Genomic DNA, 27,262 nt, shown 5'->3' on the forward strand with positions numbered 1-27,262 from the left:
AAGAATTAACAATGCACAATATTATTCTCTAGAAACATTGATTAACTAAAATAATCATAATAACAACCCTCATATCCAGCGTCATTCCACAATCCTGTCAATTAATCAATTCATGAATCAAAGATGCACGATCTTAGCATTTAATTACGTTAATCAAACAATGCGATAACATATCAATTCACAAATTTAACCAAGGAACTCTATATAATTCCCTACTTGGATTATGTTTAATAAAATGATAATTCTAATTTGTATTCACAAGATCTATTGTGGGTAATTCCCATTCACTCGAATCTAGGGCTCTAGACTAATCTTAAGGTAATTTGCGAAAGTAAGGATTCCGGACCACTCAACGGAATCCAACAACATCGGGTTCTAGACCATTCAACGGAACCAAGATACCAAACGGTTTCTCGTAATATACCTAGATTTATCACATGTATAATCAGTGCCTTCATCAAGGGAATGGTGCACTGGCCAACTAGAACTCAGATAAACTGCGAAGCACAAGTGAGTGACAATTATACAAGTATGTGATATTCAATAAAAGCTCAAGCATCGATCACCGTGTATAAACCTCAAATATAAGTTCGTAAATATGAAAACATAGTCAAGTCTCTAACAACTCCCGAAGGAGTCATCCAGACATCCAACGGCTTTTCCCATTCAAACCACCAAGATTCTCAAAAACCATCATTCATATGTACATTAAAAACTAGGGCTAGAGGGATGCAGTTAGGCTGAAGCTTACATAAGTAACCAAAGAGGAAGTGGCTCCCCAAAGCGGATTAACCAAGCAGAGCCACCCCTAAGAAAGTAACCAAGTAGGCAGTGGATTAACCAAGTAGGGTCATAGTTTCCTACTAGCCCTCAATTTACAAAACATTTCAACATGCAATTCGAATCACTTTTTCACAAATGTTACCAATCCGTGAATCAAATCACATTTAATAAAAATAGATAGATGACCAATTATAAAAGAATCACATTTTAACAGAAAACTCATTTATAAAACCATGTCATATCCACAAAGGATATTAATATAAAGAATCAGGTAATCACCATATCACATATATTAAAGTCATTCATCGAGACAAGTCGCAAAGCTTCACTAAGTCTCTAGTAATACTAATTTTAGTAATGCAAATGGTTCAAGACCTGTTGACAAAAATCAACGGGGGGGTCCATACCCTAGCAATTTAATCCGGAAGATCTACACGTCATAATCTAGATTTGTAACTTCCTAAGGTCCACATTATGCTCAAAGAACACATACTAAAATCTCATCGCGATCCGACGGTCAGATCTCTGCCAATTGCTAGAATTAGGTGGTAGTTAATAATTAATTTTACTAACTTAGAAATCCAATTCAGGAAGATCCGTACATTGAATTCCTAATCCATCAGTTCCAACTATCCTCAAATATTACGTTCTATAACGCATTAAAGTTTGGTGACGATCCAACGGTCGGATCGTCGATTCAAATTTTGATCAAGTGATGTATCATCATGAAACTAAGTTCAAACTATCAAACCACTTCATACGGATATCAATTATGAATTCAGGGCATCTAATTGGACATAGAAAGGCATCGTAGGCCCATTGGCCACACACCGCCGCCGGTGGCGATCAGTCGTTCTGACTAGCCGGAAAATTCAACTATTTCCAAAAATTACCAAATTTTTCAGGCAAATAAATCTCAATGAGTGAAGCAAGTTTCATACCTGTGCCCAAGTCCAATTTGGCCGGGAAAAGCTCCAATTGCCCTCGAACCCGCCAGAAAACCTAGAAATGGGTGTTCCTCGATTCATCGCCAAAACAAACTCCGACGCCTCATCCAATGCTTAGGCCTTGATACAGGGGTTGAGGGAAGTCTATTGGTGGTGGTGATCAACGGTAATTGTTGTTGGAATCACGATAACATGAGAAAACTCACCGGAAAACCCTCGACACTTTATGGCTTCAACCCAGAAAAATGGAACTCTAACACTACAGGGATCTAGGACTCGTCAAGAGCTTTCCAAGGACACCAAGATCACCAAAAACAGAAGTCGGATGAAGGAGATATGGCCGGGTCAAAAATGATCATTCGCGGGTCAAAAATGACCTAACTTGGGTCTCTCTCCTTTCCTCTCCTTGCTCTCTCTTCTGATTGGGCTACTTCTCCCCTTTTCTTTCCGGCACTCTCTCCTTTCTCCCTTCTCCCTTGTTGCCACTTGGTAGCTTCGAACATTTATTTCCTAACAACTAGAACGTCTCTAATTTCTTTGTTATAACTCCATTTCAAATAAGGTTTTCGCCTACGCGTTTGTGAGATCGAGCTTTATTTGAAAATATAAATTATGACCTCGAAAGGTCTACAAAATTTAAATAATTAATTTCAAAACTTCTACCCTCATAACTAGTTTAATTAAAACCTAAATTCAAATAAATTCTCAAAAAATAAAAATCTCAATAATACAAATATGTAGATTATAACAGTGAAATCCGGGAACGAGATTTCACACGAAGCTGCCACAAAAATGCCATTATCATCTCTGATAAGCAGGCCAAAACCCCCCAATTTCCTCTCACCATTCCAGGCCCCATCAATATTTAGTTTGAGATGTCTTGTAGGAGGAGCTGCCCATTTCAGTGTGGTATGTCGAGAGGGGTTGGTGTGGTGCATGTTAGCATTGACAATAACAAAGCTCTGCCACCAATGAAGGGCTCGAGCCACCATCACATCAAGAAGTTCCCCATTACCATTCTAAAGCTTCCTATTCCGAGTTCCCCAAATTGCCTAGCAAATCATCATGACTGATTCGAAATGAGAAGATTGGAGTCGGCAATCTCCATAGCCTACTCAAGAAATGTCGCGGGGGAGAAACCACATAATAAGATCCCCCAGTGAGAAGAAATCCATGCACATTTGGGAAAGGGACGGTTCCTTAAGAAGTGGAGAGTAGATTCTATCTAGGCGCGTAAATTAAGACAGCCTACATGGGCCATCTGACACTTTTTTCTGAAAATGGATTTTCAACCTTAGATCTTTCCAAATTGATTTTACACACGACACGTGGCTTTTTATCCCCTCTCTTTGTTTGAAACTTAGCCCTCTTTATAAAGCCATTCTAGGGTTCATTTGTTGTTGGGGTTTAAGATTGGAAAAGTTTTTGAGAGTTTTATTTTCATCTTCATCTTAAATTTCCTAGGAGCATCAAGTAGATTTTATGCGTAATGTTCTTCATTGAATATTTCTAAATCTATCTTTGAAATTGCTTGCTTAAATTCATTTTATATGCTCATTTGTTTTGGCTAGGAGTTTTACATTTAAAAAAAAAGGAGTTGATTAAAGCTTTGAGCTACCTCTTGTGCTCTTACTTGAAAACCCTAGCCACAAAATCACACCCATGCACTGAATACCCACATCATTGCATATAGGGTAGCATTGTTTTTTTTATTTTGATTTCTATTTTAGGTCAAGTTTTTCCAAGTTTCAAATTAGTGAACTGGCCTATTTTTTGGATTCTCGTCAGTTTCATCTTTCAAGTGTTTGATTGGTGAATCTGACTAGATATCGAATCCAGATTTGCATATCATTGCCATATCATCATATGCATAGCTTGTGTGTTGGTCTCAGTGCCACAAGGTGAAGAGTTCAGGAGGAGCTGCCATCTTATGAAGACTGGAGACAACACTATTTTGATACCACAAGGTGAAGAACTCAGAAAGAGTTGTCACTTCGTGAAGATCGAAGGAATCCATCACGTGTAAGGCAAGATTGCACAAAGGTAAAGCTGCTTCATAAATAGGGATCTAGGAATTGAGCTTGTGTGGTCTTTGTATGAAGCTTGATTATACTAACGGATTGGACTCAACGAAAAGTCCCTGATTTTTTAACCCAGAGGCTGGTTTTTCCGGTCAAAAACTTCCTTGTGTTCAATACTATATATAGCATTCTTTATGACCAAATAACCATTGCTAGAGATAAATGTTGTAGGGTTTGCTAGTATTGACACGTTGTTAACCAAGTAAACATAACTCAAGAATCAAGACTAAAACATAACTGAAGATCATGCTGTCTTGGTTTAGCTTTAATGTGCAAAGTCAAATTTTTATTTGCAGGAGATTCCACCTAGGACCCGATTTCAGTGTTGACAACTAGTGACATCTTCAATTTGGACTAACAACACTAGAGTCGTAGAATCAAGCAATCAAGAAGCATCTTCCAAATGGACTAACAACATTGCTTCAGGTTGATTGGTTGGTTATTTAACCAAATCTTGGCTGGCGAATCGTTTCCATTTCTTTCACCTAAAGAGTCATCTCATTAGCCTCTCAGCAAAGTGAGAAGTTACCAAGTTACCCCTTGTTTGACACAGTGAAAGCCGAACCAGTTATTGAACATCACAGTGATCTAGTAACCTTGTCTTTAGGTTCTAGAACCCAAGGCCGAGACGTGTTCCTTCCATGACCTTAATCTCTTGAGTACAGAAGTCATCAGTACATTTGACAACCCCACTTCAATACATGTCTAGTTGAGGAACACTTTCCTTACATTCCTGCATATAGATCATTTTCACTCCGGCCTTTGTTAAGCCTCAGCTTAAGAAGATTGTCAACTTAGCCAAGAAAGAAATTAGGTTATTGTTCTTTTGTTTAAAGTGGAAATTTTGGTTGGCCTAGAAGGAAATATTCAAGTTTCTTAGACAAATACATAAATTGATTCAGAAGATGATTCGTCAAAGGAGTGCTCTAATGATGAAAAAGGTCGAAAATGTTACAGCTTGTATCTTAAAATATTGTATTTTATTCCCAGTGTGAAATGACTATTTTGCACCTGAGTGGTTGTCCTAATTAATTTTCGAGCCTCAAATCGAGGATTATATCCTCGTACTATTTTTAAGTTTCATAATTCTATTTCTGTTATGTTAGTTTAACGTCAAAATTCAAATCGAGACCTTGATGACCTAATTGTAAATTTTACGATTATTGAGGGGCACTTTTGTAAATTTCACTTTATAGGTTTAAGTGGTATTGCCTAACTCTCGGTCCCTCTCTTTTCTCCCTCAGCTGAAACATCTCTATCTCTCTAACTCTCGACACTTTCCTTCTGTTTCTAAGCTTCGAGAGCTCCCACCCTCTATTCTCTTCGAAACAACAACAAATTGAACCCAAAACTTATATTTTTGGAATCGAATTGAACCCAAAACTTATATTTTTGGAATCCGTGAGGCTTGAGGAACCCTGCAATGTACTTGCATGCATCATCGGGGCATCATGGGGTGAATCACCATTGAAGCTGTGAGCTTTGAAACTCTCAAACTCGAAACCAAGTGAAGCCATAATGAACTTTGTTTCAAGCTGTAACCCTGCATGCATGTGTATGCTTCTTTTTCAAGTTTTCGATGAGTGTGAACAGACGAACTCCGGCAAGTTCGTGGCTGTGGGTGTATAGACCCTTTACGAATTGAACCCAGGTATAATTTTGCCTTGTTACATGTGGGTTTTTGGTTAAGGATTGTCGAAATTAACCTACATGCATGATGTTCTTCTCATTTCCAAAATTCGACGAGTTGCACCAAGCTCAAGCCTTTGAATCCGACACGGGTTCAGCCCTTTTTTGTCCTAGAAAGATCCTAGGTGCTGGTAATTTTTAGGACTAATTTGACTAAGTTTTAGCTTTGAAATCGATGAAATCAAGCTCGGGGAAACTCTGGCGGCTAACGATGGCGGCCCATGATGGCGTGTGTTTCCTGGCGCTTGACGGCGTGTAAAACCACTGCGGCGACATGTGGGGGCAAATGGTCGGAGCATGGCAGCGCGTGACAAACCTGAGACTTAACCTTAGGTTTTTCGGTCTTGTAAATCACACGGTGCCCTATGTTTGTGGAAATTCAAAGCCTAAATGGGTGAATTGGACAATGTTCCATTTAATTGAGGTTTTAAATTTATCATAGCTTATTTTGATATTCACAGGATTAATTGAGGACTGTAACGATTTAGGTAAGGAGCCTATTTGCGAGGGACACTTTGTTTAACTGTGAGCTGTGAGTGGACCCCTTCAAAAAACTCAAACGTTTTATGTTATATATATATATATGCGTAAAATGTGGATGCATATTGGTATGTTAGTCTCGGATGAGACTTGAGACGATATTGATAATATCTTTAGATCATACGTGATCTATTTTCACAACATGGTCATCATGTGATATGTTGTATTGCTATCTTCGGTTGTAGATTTATTCACATGTTATATTTGTCCTGGTGGATGCTAGAGTTGATGATTATTACTGGTATTGAGATTAACTAGTTGAAGCTAGTATATTTCCTGCTTGCTATACTTATGTTAGTGGATGCTAGTATGATTGATTAATGGAGGGTATGATTTCTAGACTTGACTTGATGGTTTTTCGTTGATATCAAGGAATGAGATTTTACTGTTATAGTAGTATTATATTATATAGTGTTTCACTGTATGTTTTCAAACCTCGGGTCATTATGTTTAAATGATGATTTTATAACTATGATAAAACTGGTCCACTAACGTTTTGTTTTATCGACCCCTTCAAGACTTAACGAGACTAAGCAAAACATCGATGGGGATGAGTGGGCTTGGCAGTGAGGCTTTCATCCTCTGGACTTTGGATGATGGCACCTTTACTGCAGTTTTATCTTAGTTGTAATAATTATTGCATGATTGTACTTTTGATTATGCATAGCACTACACTATGTTGTGTTTACTGTTGTTTGAAACTTCTAACTGCTCTGATATGATTAATAACGGGGTTAAACCCGAGATAATTTATGTCCCTTAGTGGGGAGGATGATAAGTACTTTTCTAGCAGCTTTGAATGTATTATTCAAATGAACATCTTTAGTTCAAATTCTTACACATCATAAATATCTTACTATTGCTTCGTCATTGAGTTGGCTTGTAATGTTATCTCCGGATGGGATTATATGGTCAATTTAGTGTTAGCCAGCACATCATGGCCATGTAACTTGAGTTTTTGGGGTTAGGGTGTGTTAGACACACAGAATCATACGCAAAAATCATGTTGATTGATATGGTTATTGGAGATAAAGCCAATATGGAGCAATCCCGTTTAGTTGAGCTATTCGAGATAGAAGCTATTGGAACCAAATCTGCGCACCACTGTAGATGAAGGAGATGAACAAATTTGAGTAACCTGTAAAATAGCAAACAATCATGAGAAAGTTGAAGAACAGAAGAGGATGTGCTGGCCAAAGACTCTTCAACTGTCAAGTTAGTAAGCAAGTATAAGATTCAAGCAGTGCGCAAGAGGATTAGAGTGCGATGATTAAGTTACCAGAGACGAATCGTAGAAATGTGTATTTATACCAGTCGAGAGAGAGACATTTTTAGGATATAATCCTATATTAAACTGAAGAATCCTAAAGGATATCTAGGAGTAGATATTGCCTCCTCTTAGGAGTGTGATTACTTGCAGCGAACACCAATCTGTAGATTGTAAAAACTATAAGACATATAGGGAACCTAGCTGATTCTGTGTTGGATTAGGTCCTTGTGTCCTACCCAACAAGCATGGTCAATCTCATCAAAGTCGTTCAGACTTTGCCCATTTCTCGAGAACAAGATGATGGTGGCACCATTACTCCATTAACCCATCAGTGCTCGGAGCTGTTGAGCACATGACCAGACTTTTGAGGTAATTGTATTCCTATCCGCTTTACTCTGGCCTTAGAAAATCATGATTCCATAATTGCCCCTAACTGTTTATCTGAAAGGAACTTGTTCCCCTTGAGGATATATATTAATCGATAAACCAAGCCTTTTAGAGTAAGTTAGAATAAGAGGAGTAGTCTCACTTGAGTTTTCTAAGTTCTTCATTCACTTCTCGATGTCCACAAAGTTAGAGTGGCTCTCAACTCGAGAGGCCACTTGACTTTTCTGTAGCTTGTCAAAAGAGGCATTGATATTCATTACGGTTTCCCAAATCTGATCCATAGAAGGAGGGGGCCTATTGATTGGGTTCTTGTTGTTTATGGGTGTAATCATCGTCTCCAGAGGCTTGTTACTTACTTGAGGAGTTGTGGAGGCATTTGGAAAGCGGGTTCTCCGTCTTAGGGATGACAAATACATTAGAGAAAGGTTGCTTCCCATGATGGGGTTAACGTTGGCGTTAACAAAGCTTTCTTCAGCTATCATGTTTGCACTAGAGTGATCTAGTCGAGAGGAATATGAGTTCACTCTCAATGAAAGCACCAATTGTTGGAACCAAATTCGCAGACCGCTACATGTAGATGAGAGGCACAAGTCTAACTAACTTGTAAAACAACAAACAACCATGAGCAAGCCTAAGACTAGGGGGTGTGTTGTTTAAAGGCTTTCCGACGGAAAGCAGCCACTAGTTATAGCAGGACAAACCAACTGATGATCACTAGTGCATCTTTCAGCTTAGACAATCTTCGAGAAAAATCCTCTTTCACATTAGTAGTCACATCATACTATGGATACTTTAAGGTTTGGAACGCCAAATCAACTAAGTCCTCAACCCTATGAACAATCAGTTGTCCGTTGTTGTAGACATTCCATTTGGTGACCTTGACTTGGTTGAGAGAACCAAATCCACAGGTACTGCGAGGTAGGGAAGTGACGACGAGAGGATGACAGAGAATAAGAGTGTTAATCTTGGAACCATGACCAAAAGATGCCTCCATAGTAGCTTTGTTAAACAGGAAAGGCACAACATGTTACTTGAGGAGCATCAATAGATTATGGGTGCTTGGACTTAAAGAAAGCATGGCCTTGAGGGCAGAAGAGGGTCAAAGTGGTGGTGTTGTGGTGGTATGGCATAACAACCTCTTCAAGAATGGTGTCTAAGGTTAGTGACCTAGCATGATATTCTTTGTCAGCAAGTAGGCTTGATACCAAACCAACATTGATTCCTTAGGATGGTTTAGGTTGGTTGGTTTGTTCATATGGTTTGATGGCATGGGAAACAAGACAAGAGAGAAAAAAGAAGGCAAAGCAAATTTAGGTTACTAACAGTATTGCGTACAGGAGCTGAGAGTGTTCCGAAAGGAGTTCGGTGAAACGAAACTTGAGGTTGAATATATCTAAAAAAAAAAAATCCCACCCCAATCCCCGCCCTTATCAACCACATTGACCGGCCACTACCTTCCCTTCTCTCTATCTCACATAACCCCAACCTTATTACGCCAGCTATCCCTACCCACCACCGTTCTTCTAAAATCAAACTAAATTCAGTGTTTGCATAATAAGTGATTATTCTAATCTAGAAGTGGTTAGGTACTTTGTGATTTTTCGAATCTTAGTTTTGGACATTTGGCCCTGTTAAGGTTGGGATGCGGGATATGGTTGGTGATGACTAGTGTAACATCCCACATCGCCCAGGGTGGGTGACTCACTGGGAAATTCTCGTTTGAGTTCCTAGAACCAAAACCGTGAGGGCGTGGTTGGGGCCCAAAACGGATAATATCGTGCTACGGTGGAGTCGAGCCCGGGATGTGACAACAAGTTTGATAATATGAACCTTGTAATTTTCTTATTTCTTTATTTTAACTTAAAAATAATGAATTTCATTTCACACTTTATGACTAGTTGATGCAATCAATGGAAACTAAAATCATACTTTTGCCCATATGTGTGATAGAAATGTGAGGGAAAATCTAGTTTGGTTTGCAATTGATAATGAACTTCACTACAGGGTTATAATTAATATTTTTTCACTACATTGTTCAATTTAAAAGTAGGATTTCAACACAGGGATCACGAAAATAAATTTCGCCAATGTTGAAAATATTATAAATTCATTTAGTCATTATATATCCTTGGTTCATTAAACAAAACAGTTTCTCCTCTGAGATTCGTATGTCAAAGGCAAAATTAGTGTAGAATACGAAAGAGTTCTAACCCACATTCAAATGTTGGCCTAATACTAATAATCAAAGGAGATGGTTCATTGTGAGGCTGTACCTACCCCTCCTTTTAGTGTAGATAATATCGTTTGTTCCAAAAAAAAAAAAACACAACTAATCATTAAAGGAAATGATAAACATATAATTTTTTTAAACTTCTTACACTTGTGTAATTGTAAGTGTGTGCATTGAATGCAAGTGGCCCTTTACCATAGTGGTGTAAATGTATTGAAACCTTACATGATGACGTGAGTTCAAACCTCGTTAGTAACTAATCTAACAAAATCAATTTGACAAAAAAATAAAAAATAAAAAATAAAGAAAAAAAAGAGAAAAGAAAAAGTGGGTGCATTGAATTATATTCAATTTGCATGAAGCTAGTTTTGGATATGCACCGTTATGATCTCCCTACATTTAAATTTTAATTGCATGAACAAGTTCATCAAAGCAAGCGTAACTCAAAAACTTAATAAACTCATGATAAATATGACAAAGGAACTTTGTCGGTGATTGTAATAAAGTTGGATTGAGCCGTCTTTACGTAATTTACTACTATATGCAGAGGAAGAGGTCATGAAAACATGGTAAGAAATTTAAGATTTACAGTCTGATATCATTTTTTTCAATGAACGACATTATACATTTAAATTTATCTATACTACTTAGAGAATGATTGATTTAATAAATGACGTGGTAGATTGAAGAAGGTTCTTATCAGTCACCTCTATTGTTTCAAAATCTAGACTTGTAGTAATAGAATTTTTTATGAGGAGGACACTGAAATACAAGTGGTCTTTTACAGCAGTGGTAAAAAATATGTTGAGCTCTTATATAACGGCGTGAGTATAAATCTCATCGTTGAATAATCTAACATGTAATATAATAAAATATATTGTTCGAGAAAAAATAAAAAAAGAAACTGAAAAACATTTATATAAAATATTACGTGTTTGTTTTCCAAATATCACGTTTTGTTTTTTCAAAATACACGTGTGTTAAAGGAAGACAGGATTTTCACCGGTGGGTGTAGAGTACAGGTAATTATCGTGCACCATACCAGACAGGATTTTCCCGAAACTCTGAAAAACACCCTTCCAGTATCCATCGGCAACCACCTTTTTTGAAAGAGTACTCCCAAATCCCAAACCCTAAATTCGAACCAGAAGCTTCAATTCTTTGTAATTTCGGACGAATCCATTTTCTCTCTTCTCTTCAAGTTCGAAACTGAAATTTAAGGTATGAGGTCGACTTTCAGGTTTCGAAATCAGGGAGGGGTTTTGTTTATTCAATATCAGCAAGGGGTTTCAATTGATTTAGGGTTTTGTTCAATTTCAATTTCATTTACGGGTTTCAGCTTAAATTTTGGCTTCCGTTACAATGGTTTGATTTTTAATTTTTAATTTGTGAAACGTAGGGTTTTGTGTTGCAGAAGGGGTTGGCCTTTGGATTGGAGCTGTTGTGTTTGCTTCTGTTGCTGGATCGGCAGGTGAAAATCTCAACTTTTTGCTTTCTGTGAATTTATTAGTTTCTTGCTGCCGAATGTGATTTGAACTTTCAACTTTGAACCAACAAAATTAAAGAATGTAATTTATTAATATATATGCACTGGAAAGGTCATGAAAACATTTAGAAGAAATTCAAAGTATTTATAGAAAGCTTATGACCCATTTGGTAATGTTTTACAAAACCGATGTCTAAAATATGTTTTGGAAAGTGGAAATGACAAATAGAATTTTTATTTTTGAGATGTGACAATGTGTGTGGTAGCTTAATCCAAGAACAATCATCTGAAATGAAAATCGTGAAAACATGTCTTGCACCAATATCGGAAAATGAGAAAATAGTCCCCAATGCCATTTTTTTTTAACCTGAACAATTCTCCTTTCTTCTAGCATAGCATAGGGTTTTGACAATCAATCAATCAATCTTTTGTTTCCATTTCTATATATCAAAGACCTTAATTTGTTTCTTGGGAATTTGGATTTATCTTCAATTTTTTATTTTTTGTTCTGACTTTGTTTCAGGGAAAGGAATTGATGGTGCAGTTGATGAAATCCGGAGATTTCGGACCGGAAACCCATGCAATTCCATGTACGGAAAAGGTACCGGTGAAGTTGGAGGTTGAGGAATCCTTAGAAGAGGAACATGGCCCGCTCAACAAACGTTCTAAACCCTCTCCTGCTTTTCAAGAGGTTCGGTTTTGTATCTTGTTTCTGATTTGTTTGCTTATTTTTTCTTTGCTAATCATTTGTTTCTTTCCTTCTGCTTTTTCTCTTTGGAATCTGGACCAATTGAATTTTTATCCGTTTCTCTTTTGAATTTGTCGTATTATTGAATCAGAAATGGTGGTTCAAAGAAATTAATGTTTCTGGTTGTTATATGTGACTGTCTAGCTTGGTAAATCTATGAATCTTCTGACTTTAATGATTGAGATTGTTTTGGAAGATTGTAGCGATCTCTTTAGTTTCTTGGAAAATGCACGGGAGGATTATATTTTTTTTATCTTTTATAGTTCATAAAGTTACCATTTTCTTATCTATTATTGATTCATTATACTAAATAATATTTCATGGCCATCAATTGAGATGTAAATATACAAATTCGAGCTCCCTTAGGTAGGCCATAATATAATATTTTGAAATTTGGCTTGTTTGAACTTTGATTATGTTTAGATGAAAGATTTGATTGGTTCCTTTACATTGCATAAAGTTGATTGTGTTTTGAAATATTCTCTTGCTGGTTTTTCTGATCAAGTTGCAGAGGAGTATTGGGGATAATGTGTTTGCTGTCCCACCGTCACAGTTCAATCCACTTGATGAGCCTAGCCCTTTGGGTTTGAGGCTGAGAAAGAGCCCATCCCTATTGGAGTTAATTCAAATGAAGCTTGCTCAAGGGAGTGCTGCTGCAGCTGGAGCTACACAGATTGAAAATCTTAACTCTGGAGTTAAAAAGGAGTGTAAAGTAAATGCTCCGTTGGGGACAGCGGATAAGCTGAAGGCTTCAAATTTTCCAGCTTCACTCTTAAGTATTGGGAGTTGGGAGGTACTCATCTAAACTAGTTTTTAAGTTATTTATATTTTGACATATTGAGTGGATTCATTTGGCTAAAAATTTTTGAAACTACTTTTGGATGCAGTACAAATCAAGATACGAGGGAGATTTAGTGGCGAAGTGTTACTTTGCTAAGCATAAGCTTGTTTGGGAAGTTCTCGAAGTTGGTCTCAAGAGTAAAATAGAAATCCAGTGGTCAGATATTATGGCTCTGAAAGCAACTTGTCCTGATGATGGACCTGGTACTTTGACTGTTGTGGTAATGTTGTCTTTCCTTTCCTATGTTCTCTGTATGTTGTGTGTGTGTTCCTCAATATGATTATGTTGTATCTGAATTTCTTAAGTTAGTGCTTTGTTCTATTTACAGTTGGCTAGACAACCCCTTTTCTTCCGGGAGACTAATCCCCAACCTAGAAAGCACACCTTGTGGCAGGCAACAGCAGATTTTACTGACGGACAAGCTAGCACTTACAGGTAAAATTCAATTGGAGATTGCGATCCTTACTAACATTTCCTTTGGAAAAAGGCCTTAAATTTAATTTGGCTGATGTCACTGTTAAGCTGTAAAGTTCCCACCTTTTAGTTTCTTTTGTCGTGTGTGTACACTTGTGCTATGTTTTCACCCTGCTCGATACTATTTTTAATTTTTTTGGAATGTCTCAGATGTGTTCCTTTATTGGCCGGTGGTCTCAGATATGTATTTTCTAGGCGGTGGTCTCAGATAAAAAGAATGCATTATTGGTGATCTCCTTTGGTGGTTAATTTTTGGGTTCAGTTGACACTCGTGTTTTGCTTTGAATATTTATCTTGTTTTTATTAGTAACTCGAGTTTTCCACCTGATGTTGATAAATGAACTATGTTTGTGCCAATACTTGTTCAATTGTGAAACTGTGGCATGTTGTACGACAGAGAGTGCAGATACTCCTTGTGACTGTTAAATTGATATTTGGGACATGTTTTCAAGAGACATTTGTGTTCAGTCTATTTGAAGGTGCATCAGCCATATGTTCAGGTGCAAAAATTGATGCTGTGACATTTATAGACAAACTTTGACATTGTTGTTTTACAGGGAACATGTTCTGCAATGCCCACAAGGGTTATTAAACAAACATTTTGAAAAGCTTATCCAGTGTGACACACGACTTTGTTTCTTAAGCCGGCAGCTAGAGATTGTTATGGAATCACCATATTTTGAACCATGCTCTTCTGCTTTTGAAGATCCAGGCGAATCCAAAAGCCATGGTTTTGATCAACTGGGGAATGGACCGAATGGTAAAGGTTCCTCTGTTGCTGGTTTCCAAGATATAGCCTCACCATCTGCAAGTCAATCATCTTCTTTGAAGGTTGACCAGCAGGATACAGCTTCTATTACATTCGAATATCAGTCCAGAGAAGCACCTTCCCCCAGCTCAGGTATAATAAATCGACTTGGCTTTTCTATGTAGCACAATATTTATAAGGACCGCCTTTGTTTTTTCTCTTCTTGCTTCTAGTCTCTTGGTTGCCATCATGTTAAACAGAGCTAGAAGTTTTTTTTTATTTTTTTTTATTTTTTTTATTTTTTATTTTTTTATTTTATGGCGCAGTGGGTTGCTTCTTGGATGCCTGGAACACAGGTGTATACCTGGTCCTTATTCATATTTCTTTTAACTGACCGTTTTAATTCACAAACTATGGAGTGCAGAGATTCTAGATTTCCTAAATATAAGGACTTGGCAAATGTTTTTCCTTTATATTTGTGAAGTCATTTATAATTCAAACATTGTTTTGAAATTTCATTTGATGCTGATTTGGTTTGTAATCCAAATCCTGGTATGATGTTTATTTTGCTTGCTTACTACGATTCGGGTTTAAAGTTTTGTTTTTTTTTGTCTGTCTTCTGTTTTGAGGGGTATAGGTTTTCTTTTAAGCTTTAGGTAAATTTGGTATTTATTGTTGTCTATTAATCACTGAATCACTGATTGACCATATCCTTATAGTTATGGATGCTCAGGCAATTGAAGGAAATGGCAGCTCTGAAGCTGTTGATTCCAGGGGGGGCAGAAATTGGGAACAAATAAAAGTGCCTGGGCTTCAGCCATCGATGTCTATGAGTGATATTATGAGTCACATTGGAAACTGTATTTCAGAACAAATGACTTCTGGAAATCTGCCTTCTGCTGATCAACAGTCAGAATACCAGGACATGCTAGAGGGCATTGCACAATACCTGCTGAGCGACACTCAATTTACAACAGCTTCGGATGAGAAATCCCTCATGTCAAGGGTCAATTCTCTTTGTTGCCTTCTGCAGAAGGACCCTGCTGCAGCTCAAACGCAGGTTGATGGTGATAGTCATGTTGAAGGATCAGGTAATGGAAGCGATGTTCGGCCCATTTACACTCCTGACAATAAATCTGGAGCTGATGTCAAGGATTCTGAAGAGGGTGTTTCTGACGGGAAGAAGGCATCAGGCATGTCAAGAAAAGACTCCTTTGCGGAATTGCTGTTTCATCTGCCTCGGATTGCCTCGCTTCCCTCACTTCCCAAAGTCCTGTTTAACATTTCTGAAGAAGATTGCGAGAGCCAAGCTAGATAGATGCCTTATTTTAATCCACAGCATGCCAATTGGATAGAGAACTTTTGTTCTCGCTGTTTCCTTTTCACAAATGTACAGAGTAAAGACATGCTGGCGGGGTTTAGTGTAGCATGCATCATCTTGAAAAGTTTCAGTATTCGGGGATTTATATTGATGAAAAATCCTAAAGCTCTCCCATTGTAAAAATCCACCTGTTATGGTTAGGCGTTGTACTCGTTTGTCTCGTTCTCGTGCATGTTTGTCTCGCGTTCTTGTGCTCGTTTGTCTCCCTGTGAGACTCAGACACATTGATGAACATCGGATGATATTTATCTGTTTGTAAATTGTGTTCATCAATTCAATGTTGATTGTATTTTAAACTGATCCACAGTGAAGACCAAGTAAAGGAAGAGTAATGCTAAGTAGCCCAACAATTTAGATTAAATTTGTAAACAATGTGACGTGTCACCAATCAAACATAGACACATTAATCGACCTTTAGTAATTTAATCATCAATAATTATGTTGTATGGTTTACAAAGTATAGGGTTTAGGGTTTAGGAAAGCAAAGCTAATCGTGTCCAAGTATAATATTCAATGGGTTAATCAACTTTTTATTCAAGACGTCATGAACTGTTTTTATGCTGTGTAATACAACATCGAGTGAAATGAATAATGAAGCAATCCACAAAGATTATCTACAACAAAATGGTGGTCAATGAGATTAGATAAAATTGTCCGCGTCTTCAAAAAAAAAAAAAAAAAAAAACACACACAAAGAATTTAGATAAAATTGTAAAATTGTCAGCGTCTTTAAAAAAAAAAAAAAAAAAAAAATCTTATACTTCTTGACCTATTTAAGGTTAGCACATCTACGCTTTTTAGGTTTGATGTCATTTTCAAAAGGCTTATTTTTTGTTACGTTTTTTGGAACCCCATCTTGATCCAATTTGTTCTTTGGAACTCAAACAAATCACTACTTTACTACCTGAAACCCAAAATTCGCTACACTTTACCTTGCTTTCATTTCTTCCGTACAAAACCAGTTGTTTCATGGGTGAGTTAGAAACATGGAAGGATGAGAAAAATATTCTCCAGTCATAATTTGATCGGATTTTATAAACTTCATAATCATACTCATTCATGGACGTAAAAAGTTTCAATCAAGATTTGCTTCAAGAAATCATCTTTTGATTAAACAGTTCGTAGAGCGAGCCAAATAGCCAGGGAATCCTCTTTGGTTAGGCACTTCTGTTGTAAAGCTTCGAGTATATGTCTTCAAATGAATATCATGGTAGAGGCTTATTCAGCTCTTCCATGCCATTGTTCGCTTCAATGGTTTCTCAGCTTCTTGATAGTTAAAGTAGAGATTCACATCTTGTACCGACATAAAGCTATTTATATTAGAAACGTCCAAATTAGTGAAATCGAACTTGTGATAGTTCATCAATCCACATCCATTGAATGGAGGGAATAAGATTGTGATTAGTGCTATGAGAAATAAACCTCCATAAGCATCAAAGTTAGAACATTCACGTTTTAAGACGTGGTTTACATGAAAAACTTCGGGTTTCCATGGGGTGTATTACTTTTTGAAAACTTCGAGTTTCAAAGGCACTAAATTCGAAACTATATGTATCAGGTAGCAGGTATGTCCAAGGAGCAGAAGCTCAGTAAATTGGGGTTGGAACTCATTGGCCAACATATACCGGATCTGGGTTGGGTTGCTCTGCGTAGTGGGTTCAACGGAACCCTAATGCTGATGGTGGGGACGTTGCCGTTATTCATTGCAGAGCATGCCTCAAAATTAGTCGAGGAGGCAGTTGGATGTGATTTCCAACATAGAGGTCTGGGTGTCTAGAAGGATTCCGATGAGATTTCATACGGAATTCTTGATCTCCGTCTTTGTGGTCGACGATCTAGCCATAGGGTGACGTCTTCTAACGTTGTCGGAGTGCATCATCCACGAAGAATTGGTGATGGGGTGCGCCTGCGAGTGTTAGGACTTTACTATAACTTAGCTAATTTCCTTTATATTGTAATGGAGTAATATATATATATATATATATATGGCGACTCAGTATTGGGTTATCAAGGTCTTTTCTCTGTAGTGATTGATGTGGGTATACACAATTCCATTGTAATCCCTTTTTGGTATGAAATGAATTAAACTTTATCTTTTCTCTGCATCTTTTCCTTTTCTCTGTTATCCTTCTCCCTTGGTGCTATTGGAACCTACCATTTGGTATCCAGAGCCCAGGTGTGCATCCATGGGCAAGAGCAAAGCATCGGCGACAGTGGCCGATATGTCTGAGACAGAGCTTGACCATGAATTTCAACAACAACAGATGTTCACTCAACTCGAGGAATTTCAGGATTAAATGACAATGATGAACCTCCGCCATGACGATCTCTAGCACCACCTCGCCGATCTACATCACTCTCTCGTTGATCTATCCGTCCACTGTGTTCGGTAGGAACAATTTCAGCAGACGGTGCTCGAAGAACTCTGCTCCCTCAAAACCCAGCTCCCACCCCAACCTACCTCTCAGATCCCAAACAGCTCCATACCCATTTCTCTTGGATCCGCCCCCTATTCCGCCGCCCACAACCCTGTCCCTCCACCCATGTAGGGTCTCTCACCTTTCCAACCCATCACCACAACCCATCCTCCTAGAACCCATATGACCGTGGGACCGTCATCTCTCTCATACACCCCGCCACCATTCCACCGTTCACCCAATCCATGAGTCCTCCCTCCACTTCCCAGTATCTTCCACAATCCTCTAGTGGCTCACCTCTCCTTCCCTTGACCCACAAGCCTTATTACACCCAACCCTACCAATCCCTTCCCCTACCTTTTCTGGACCTAAACACTTGAAGTTTGAGCTTCCTCATTTTTTTAGGGAGGATCCCTATGGATGGGTTGTTGTGGTCGAGGAATTCCTGGATTATCATGAGATCCCTATGGATGGGTCTGCACCTCAACGGAGATGCTACCATTGGCTCTGTTTGTTTAAAATAAGGTTTCCTTTCTTAGCTTGGGCGACATTCACGACCCAATTGCTACAACATTTTGGGTTGACATATGGCACTTTCTCACATCACATAGACGGGCATGGTTGAGACATATGTGGGGCTTTCTCACATCACCCAAATGGGCACGGTTGAGACATATGTGGGCCATTTCATTCGCCACTCGTGTCGCACTTCAGATTGGACTGATGCCTATCTTTTGGGGGGGCGTTCTTAAGGGGTCTCAAAGAAGAATTAGAAGACGATGTGGTCGCTCAAAGGCCTTCCTCCCTCACGTGGGCCATTGAACTCGCTCCGATTTACAAGCACAAATAGGGACATTGTCTGGATGTGCACTCCTGTTTTTCTCGTCTCTCACCCCACACCTTCAAACCATCCTCATTCTCTCTAACCAACCACTCTACCCCACCTTCCACATCTCAGCCACCTCCAACATAAACCACCCTTCCATCCATTTAATCCAACTAATTGCTTTACCCCACCTTCCACATCTCGGCCACCTCCAACACAAACCACCCTCCCACTCCCTAAACTAGTTCAACGACTTACCTAAACCGAGATGCACCCCCCGCCACGAGCAAGGTCTCTGTTTCAATTGTGATGACCAATATCGCCCTGGACACTGGTGCCGACAGTCTTATATTCTCATATTTCTGGTGGATGATGACAGTTTGGATCCTACCATGGAACCCAACCTGGTTCCATCACTCTTAGTTTCAGTAGAACAACCAGAGAATCCTATTGCCCTCAATGTTATTTCCGCTACTAAGCGTTACTGTGGTAAAGCAATGTAGTTGGAGGGGTTCATTCTCTAGACACCGATACAAGTGTTCATCAACTCAGGGGTTGATAAGAGCTTTCTGGATGCCTCTATGGTGTTGAATGTTAATGCATCACGAACAAAGGCCGTCGAGTCGCAACAGGCCAGTATTTTCGCACAAAGGGCGTGGTTCACCAAGTCTCGGTGTGCCTTCAGGGATACACATTCCGGAGTGACTTCCACCTTTTGGTGGTATCAAGTTGATACATGGTTCTTGGGTTGGTGGTCGCAAGTTGCAACATGGTTCTCAGGGTGGACTGGCTAGAGACCTTAGGGTTCATTGGATGGGATTTCCTACTCAAGGTCATGGAGTTTTTGGTGCAGGGGAACAATTATAGATTGGTGGGCTTTCCTACCTCGCCCACACCTTTCCCCTCACTGCCAAAGAGTGTCGACACATTCATCCAACCTTTCACGTGTCGTTGCTCAAACCAAAACTTGGCACCCATGCAGTAGCATCTTCAACTCTATCACCTGTTTCCTCGGATGGGTCTTTCATGTGGTTTCCCAAATGGATCCTGCAATGTGGCATGTTTAAACGTGCCGATAAAGCCATCACTTGTTGGTTAATCAAATGGGAAGGTTTTCCGAAGCATGGCGCTACTTGGGAGGATGCTGACTTGATCTTGATCCATTTTCCGGAGTTTGTCTCCTGAGGACATGCTTGTTCTAAGGGGCATGCCCTGTTAGGACTTTACTATGACTTAGCTAATTTCCTTTAACTTGTAATATAATATATATATATATATATATATATTATATATGGTGACTCAGCATTGGGTTATCAAGGTCTTTTGTTTGTAGTGATTGCTGTGGGTATATACAATCCTATTGTAATCCCTATTTTGGTATGAAATGAATTAAACTTTATCTTTTCTCTGCATCTTTTCCTTTTCTTTGTTATCCTTTTCCCTTGGTGCGACTGGAACCTACTAGCGAGCGTGATGTTCATCAATTCCATTGAGGTACAGGCTAGAGGGAAGAAGACAATGATGTCTTCCATGTGTGTTGGTGGCAGGAGTTGCTAGCTCCTCGACTTAGCTCGTTTTGGTTGCTGCAAGCTGCAACTCAGTGAGCTCAGGGACTCGGCTTAGGAAAAATTAGGATTTTTCTCCTCTTTTTTTTGTTTTTTATTTGTTTTTGTTTTTGTTTTTTTTAGGGTTTACAAAACCCTAGTTGTTGCTTCTATTTTCTTGTTTTTCTTTGACTCACAAATTCCACATAACGATTTTATAACTTCCGTAGGCATGAACTATATATTGAAAATTATATGCAATATACAATATGTATGTATGTATGTATGTATGTATGTATGTATGTATGTATGTATGTATAGCACGGTAAATGTAAATGAAAGTGGTTTTTGCATCATGGGAAATGTTTTCATGCATCATGGTTGTTAAAAATATCAAACTTGAATTTTAGGAGAACCTCATTAGCAGAAAAAAAAAAAAAATTGAGCCTTTGAATTAGTAGAAGATTTTTCTCGGAAGACCAGAATTCCATCTCCAATGCGTTGTATCATGTTCAACAAAGAAAAATTAAATTGAATAAATAGTATGTATTAATTCAATAAAATAATAAGTTAATCACAAAAATAATGACTAGAATGTAATGCTCCCCTGACAGGAGAACAAACTCCCTTTAGCACAACGTCAAGAGCTTGCTGATAACGTGTTGTAGGCCTATTTAACTAAACAATAATTGAGCTAGAGGGTGCAGTATAAAATATAGAGAGTTTGGTGAATTCTGAGGTGTGATTTCTCACTCTATTGTGCCTTTATTTATAGTAGTAGGAAGGTTAATTCCTTACCCCAATAGGATTACAACTCTAATAGGATAATATCTAAAGATATGACTGAATCCCAAATGGATTTCCTAGGATTTACACAATCACATTCCTAACCTAATTAAGACTACAACAATTAGAAGTACTGCACACCTTTGTTAATTTTTATCAACTAATTCTTCATTAATTTATTCAATCTCAATGTTAGAAATAGAGATAAGTGTCTGAGAGGATCAAGTGGGTGCCGTTTCCTCCTAATGTTCAAGCAAACAAACATAAATCTTTCACGATATAATTGTGTTACGAAATGATATATTAGAACACATTTTTTTTGTGATGAAGTATTTCACTGTAGTTGGGAATGAAAATTTTCATAAAAAAAAAATGATGGTAGTGGTGATGTTGAAGAATATGTGTATAGAAGCCTAGTAGGGATTTTGTTGTATTTGACAACAGTTAGACTAGTATCATGTATGTCGCAAGCATGTTGCCCAAATTTATGATGCCTAAAATTCACTATGGAGTTGCAAAGTCGACCCTTAGATGCATACAAGGTGCCACTGACTTTGATATTAGGTATGAAAGGAATGTTGAGCCAAAATTGTTGGGTTATGTAATAGTCATAGGGGAGGCAGTGTTAATAACTTGAAAAACACATGGTTGTAATTCTAAACTTGGAATTGGTGTATTCTTTTGGGCATTTAACAAGAAGAAATTAATTGCTCTATCAACTGCGGAGGTTGAGTATGTGTCTACATCAATGGCAACTTTTCAACCAATATGGCTAAGAAGAATTATGCAAGACTTTGTTGAGAAGCAAGAATCAACAACTCCTATTATTTGCGATAACAAGTCTACTATTGCCAAGAGCAAGAATCTTGTTTGTAACTACAAATCAAAACATATTGCATTGATACATTACTAAATTAAAGGTGTCGTTGAAGAAAAGGAAGTGGATATCTTTTACTGTAGGACAGAAGAAATTGCGGATACCTTCACCAAAGCATTACCAAAAGATAGATTCATCTACCTAAGAGAGCTTCTAGGTGTGAAGCAGAAAGCATTAAGAGGTAGTGTTGAAGTTAAGATTCTGCTGCCACTTGTTTTGCTGTGTTACGTAAGTGTTGAATTTTAAGTTTGTTTGAATTGTGATAGGAGCATATTTAGGCGACTTACTTAGCTTGTTTTCGTGCATTTATGTTGTTAATTCATAGTTGTTTCAGTAGTTTAAGCTATTTTCGTTTGTTTTTAGGTCCTAATGGCAAAGAGAGCAAGAGAGTGCATTTTGAGGCTATTTGGAGCATTTTTGGGCATGGATTGGATAGCTTAACCATGGAGCAAAGAGGATGAACGAAATTGAAGACTAGAAGAGCTAGGAAGGGCTACAAATCTGGTGGAAGAAGTCCAAATACAATGAAGATAAGGAAGAAGCAAGAAACAAGGAACCTTATCCAACCTTATCCAACCTTATCTTATCCTATCCTAGAAACCTTATCCTATCCTATCTCTAACATTATCCTATTCTATCCTATCCAAATCAGGTGGGGACTTAAACTTAGCTATTTAGGTGGGATTAGATGTATATCTAAACACTTAGAACAGATTCTAGACCCTCACTCCTTTGTATGCCGCATGTACACCACTCCTAGTAGGTTTAGGAATTGAAAACCTTCTCCTACTCTTATATCACATGTTCATATCCTTTTAGGATTAGGAATCTGTTCTAAACCCTTCTTTCTAGAAGCCTTATCTTATCCCTACAACCCTTGCCGCACCTAGCCTTCTAGAACTCCCTAATTCCTAGCCGCACTACCTATTCCAATTCCCACTTGAGTTCTGCCATTGAGTTAACCCTTTTTCAATGGGAAAGTGCAATCCTTCTCCTTCACTAAGTGTGCCAAACTAGCCTATATAAATAGCCTTGCCGTGCCATTTAATCACCACCACCCCTTCACACATCATTCACTACTCCACATTCAGAAATTCGCCAGAAATACATTCCCAACCCTTTGCCGCAGCCATCCTTCACCATTCTCCATATTTTTCCACCTTGCCGCACTCCCCATCCCTCCTAAACACTACCCTACCATCACACATCCATTCCTCCATACAAATGCCACCCAAGACCTGTCCTTAGACCTTGTGCCGCAACAAAGAGGAGGAGAAGAGGGCTGGGATGTTCATGCAATTCAAGTTCGAGTTGCTGGAACTTTTAGGTGTTTCCTCTCCTTTGATTTCAATGGTTAAATTTACTTATCTTTGTCTTGTACGTATGAGGAACTAAACCCCCCTTGGCTAGGGGGGGATTCGAAACCATGATCATGCTTGCTATATGATTTGATTACCTCTAATTGCGTTTCATAAGTTGTGAATTCAATTCACTTATCTATTTGAATTAAACTGATTTGTGTGTGTTGGTTGAGAGTGCACGCTTAATTCTCATGCGTAAATCTAATGCTAGGATATAAGGAAGTTTCACCTAATCGTTACAAACTTATATTCACAAGTAGTAAAAGTTGATGACCTCAATTGCGTTAAGTAAATTCTTGGCATAAGTTTCATGCAATTCATAGTAATGAGTGCTTCGTCAATGCTTATGGTTTTCAAAGAACTTAATGATTCTTGCTTGTATCTCTATTATGCAATTCATGTAGGGAACTTGTGGGGAATGCTTTGGGTTGTCGTATGCAATCATCCAATTCAATAACGTTAGGAAAATCTGAGGGTTAATTAGTGCAATTCACGGTTAATCTGGGGCGTTGAGAATTCATGGGTTATTGAAAAGCAATTAGAAATCGTTTTGTGTGCAAGTATGGCATGTGTGGAGATGAACCCCTTAGCTAGCTTTCATTCCATTCATTAAATCCAAATTCGTTTTAAAATCTGTTCGTTTTACAAAGTTTTAAGTTTTGTTTTCAAATTCATCAAAAATCAAAATCCCCCTTTACTTGGAGTGTCAAATTAGTTAGAAATCAACTTAGTTTGTGTTTTAAAGTATCTTGAGTCAAGTTATAACTATTTTCGTCCAAATTCTTCTCTAGTGCTCAAAACTGCTCAAAAAGTAGTTTTAAAGCAGTTTTAGGTGTTTTCTTGTTGTTTTGAGTCTTTTGGTTTGACTTAGTGTTTTAAACTTTAGTTTTGCATTCTTTGGGTCTAGTTTGGTGTTTTATATTGTGTTTTTACGTTTTTGAGTCAAATCCAAGTGATTAACAATCCCTCCTAATCCCCGGTCCAGAACGATCCCTACTTACATTCTTCACTACAATTGATAAAAAGAGGGTTTAATTTGTGTGCGTATAATTCTCACATCAAATTTTGGCGCCGTTGCCGGGGATTAGCAACTTTGCTAATCCCTTGGATTGTTTTATTTTCGTTTGTTTTATTTTATTCCAGATTCTTAATCTTGTTTTGTTTCTTGTTTTAGGTACTAGTTTATGACTCGGAGTTCTCATCCGATTCGTGAACATATCTTGGACTTTGACGACAATTTCGAGGGAGAGTTGAGACGAAAGAGAAAGAACCTAGAACCTAGCGAACCAAGTGAAAGTTCCGAGTCCGTTTCTGAATTTGAAGAAGAGGAACCCACGGCAAGAGTGGGTGAAGTAGACATGGCAGCGGACAACCGAACAATCAAGGAGCTTTCCGCTTCGGGATTGGACAATGCCGCACCCCTATGTATTCAATATCCTAGGGCGGCTCCAGATAAGACTGCCGAGTTCGAATTGAAGTCAAGTTTGTTACATCACATTCCGAAGTACCATGGGCTGTCCATGGAGGATCCAAACAAACACTTAAAGGAGTTCGAAGTTGTTTGTTCGAGCATGACCCCGGTGAATGTCGATGGAAGCATCTTGAAGATGAAAGCTTTTCCATTCTCTCTAATGGATAAAGCTAAAGATTGGTTGTATGAATTGGCTCCCGGAACTGTCATATCTTGGGAGAGCATGAAACGGGCTTTCTTGGAGAAGTTTTTCCCAACTTCTCGAGTCATCCTCCTATGAAAAAGGATAAGTGGAATTCAACAAGATGAAGGTGAATCTTTTCCTACTTATTATGAACGTTTTAAATCTCTTGTTGCTTCATGTCCACAGCATCAGATGAAGGAGGAACTTCTCTTACAATACTTCTACGAGGGACTTCTACCAATCGAACGTCAAATGCTAGATGCCTCAGCGGGAGGAGCCTTGGTGGACAAGACCCCCACGGCTGCAAAGACCTTGATTGCTAATCGAGCATTGAACGCTCAACAATACGAAGGCGTTGGACAGAGGAGTACCCCACGGCAACACCAAGTCAATGAGGTAAGTGCCATAACCGAACTTCAAAATCAAATGGCTAACCTCACTACTTTGCTTTCTCAGGTGATGGACGGTCCAAAAGTCCAAACCGTAGCTTCTTGTGGTGTGTGCTCCATGCAAGGACATCCCACGGATAAGTGCCCATAATTGATCGAGAATGGAGGGTGGGAGACACTCAATGCCGTGGGATATGGGAATCAATACCAAAATCGTGGTGACCCCTTCTCCACTACCTACAATCCCAGTTGGCGTGATCATCCAAATTTCAAATGGCGGGATCCTCAACAACCCCAACAACAAGGAGGATTTAGGCAGCAACCACCGGGCTTTTATACAAAGCCATTCGTCCCCAATCAAACTCAATCGCAACCTACCCCAACAAGCTCAGGTATGTCTTTGGATAATGATCAAGTTGTTAAGTTACTTACTACTTTGACACAGGAAGTACAAACTCAAACTAAGGAGAGACAAATCCAAGACAAAAGGGTGGACAATTTGGAGAAGCAATTGGGGCAAATTGCCGAGTTCATGGGACAATTTCGAGAGCAAGGTAGGTTGCCAAGTTCAACCGTGGTCAATCCGAAAGGTGGATTCGAATCTGCAAAAGCTATGAGTTTGCGAAGTGGAAAGCAAGTTGGACCTGATCCTAGACCACCCACATCACATTCCAACGAGGAGGAAGAATTGAGAATTGAAGAGGAGAAACAAAGCTTACTCATGGCCAAGGTGGAAACACCTTTGCCGCAAGCCTCATGTGATCCTAAATTGTCCAATTCACCCAATAAAGGTAAAAACGTGTCAAGTTCAGTTCCTACTAATGCTTTTCCTTTGAATGTTCCTTTTCCTAGTAGGTTTAAGCAAACAAAAAAAGAGGAAGCGGAAAAGGACATTCTCGAGATGTTTCGCAAAGTTCAAGTCAATATCCCTCTTTTGGATGCAATCAAGCAAGTCCCGAGGTACGCCAAGTTCTTGAAGGAACTTTGCACTAATAGGACGAGGATTTCGACCAAGGAGGTTGTAAAAGTGGGTGAAAACGTTTCAGCCATCTTGCAACGCAAACTGCCCCCTAAATGCAAAGATCCGGGTAGTTTCACAATTCTGTGTGTTATTGGTAATTCTAGGTTTGAATCTGCCATGTTAGACTTAGGTGCATCCATAAATGTCATGCCATATTCAATTTATGCATCTATGAACCTAGGAGCATTGAAAAATGATGGTGTTATTATACAATTGGCCGATAGATCTAATGCCTATCCAAAGGGAGTTTTGGAAGATGTTTTAGTGCAGGTTAATCATTTGATCTTTCCGGCGGATTTCTACGTACTTGAGATGGATGAATCAGACCATGCCCCGTCATTACCCATTCTCCTTGGAAGGCCATTCATGAAAACTGCTCGTATGAAGATTGACGTCTATAATGGCACTTTGACGATGGAATTTGATGGGGAAGTTATTAAATTCAATCTTTCTGATTCTATGAAGTACCCTAGTGAGAATCATTCATGTTTTGCTATTGATATAATTGACTCTTTGGCGCAGAACCATTTGGACAATTTGAAGGACGATGCACTTGAATTGGTCATTGCACAAGGAAGGGACATGCAAAACATGGAAACAACCACCAAGGAACCCCACGGCATGCATGAGGAATCCTTGGCCGTGCCCCCTAATGAGGATATTATTGAGATGGTGGCTGCCCTCGAGTCATTGCCATCACATTCGGGTAAGTTTTTGGACCCTATTTTAAGTTCAGTTTCAGCTAATAAAATGCTTCCCTCAGTTGTGCAGCCACCTACAC

At 38.7% G+C, this 27,262-nt stretch overlaps 1 protein-coding gene across 4 annotated transcripts; it reads left to right on the forward strand.

Annotated features, from left to right (window-relative positions):
- The first annotated feature begins 11,041 nt into the window (after positions 1-11,041).
- LOC103929234 lies at positions 11,042-15,643 on the forward strand. Of its 4 annotated transcripts, none has more exons than XM_009338388.3 (8): positions 11,042-11,148; positions 11,327-11,398; positions 11,937-12,104; positions 12,667-12,954; positions 13,049-13,222; positions 13,331-13,437; positions 14,034-14,377; positions 14,944-15,643. In XM_009338388.3, exons 3-8 carry the CDS (start codon positions 11,949-11,951, stop codon positions 15,540-15,542), a joined length of 1,668 nt encoding a protein of 555 aa, XP_009336663.2. In that variant the 5' UTR covers positions 11,042-11,148; positions 11,327-11,398; positions 11,937-11,948; the 3' UTR covers positions 15,543-15,643. The 4 variants fall into 4 exon arrangements, with proteins under 4 accessions (XP_009336663.2, XP_018498515.2, XP_018498516.2 ...); XM_018642999.2 differs by having other exon boundaries at positions 12,673-12,954; XM_018643000.2 differs by having other exon boundaries at positions 12,715-12,954.
- Positions 15,644-27,262: the final 11,619 nt, after the last annotated feature.

The sequence above is a fragment of a genome, unplaced genomic scaffold (assembly GCF_019419815.1).
Source record: "Pyrus x bretschneideri cultivar Hongxiangsu unplaced genomic scaffold, Pyrus_bretschneideri_v1 Contig110, whole genome shotgun sequence".
NCBI classification, from domain to species: domain Eukaryota; kingdom Viridiplantae; phylum Streptophyta; class Magnoliopsida; order Rosales; family Rosaceae; genus Pyrus; species Pyrus x bretschneideri.

What these genes read in the sequence shown, in the direction of transcription:
- LOC103929234 (XM_009338388.3), top strand. Translation starts at nt 11,949, where the DNA reads ATGGTGCAGTTGATGAAATCCGGAGATTTCGGACCGGAAACCCATGCA. An exon ending in CTGGTACTTTGACTGTTGTG is followed by an intron (nt 13,223 to 13,330) that starts GTAATGTTGTCT and finishes TTCTATTTACAG; the next exon opens with TTGGCTAGACAACCCCTTTT. An exon ending in GGACAAGCTAGCACTTACAG is followed by an intron (nt 13,438 to 14,033) that starts GTAAAATTCAAT and finishes GTTGTTTTACAG; the next exon opens with GGAACATGTTCTGCAATGCC.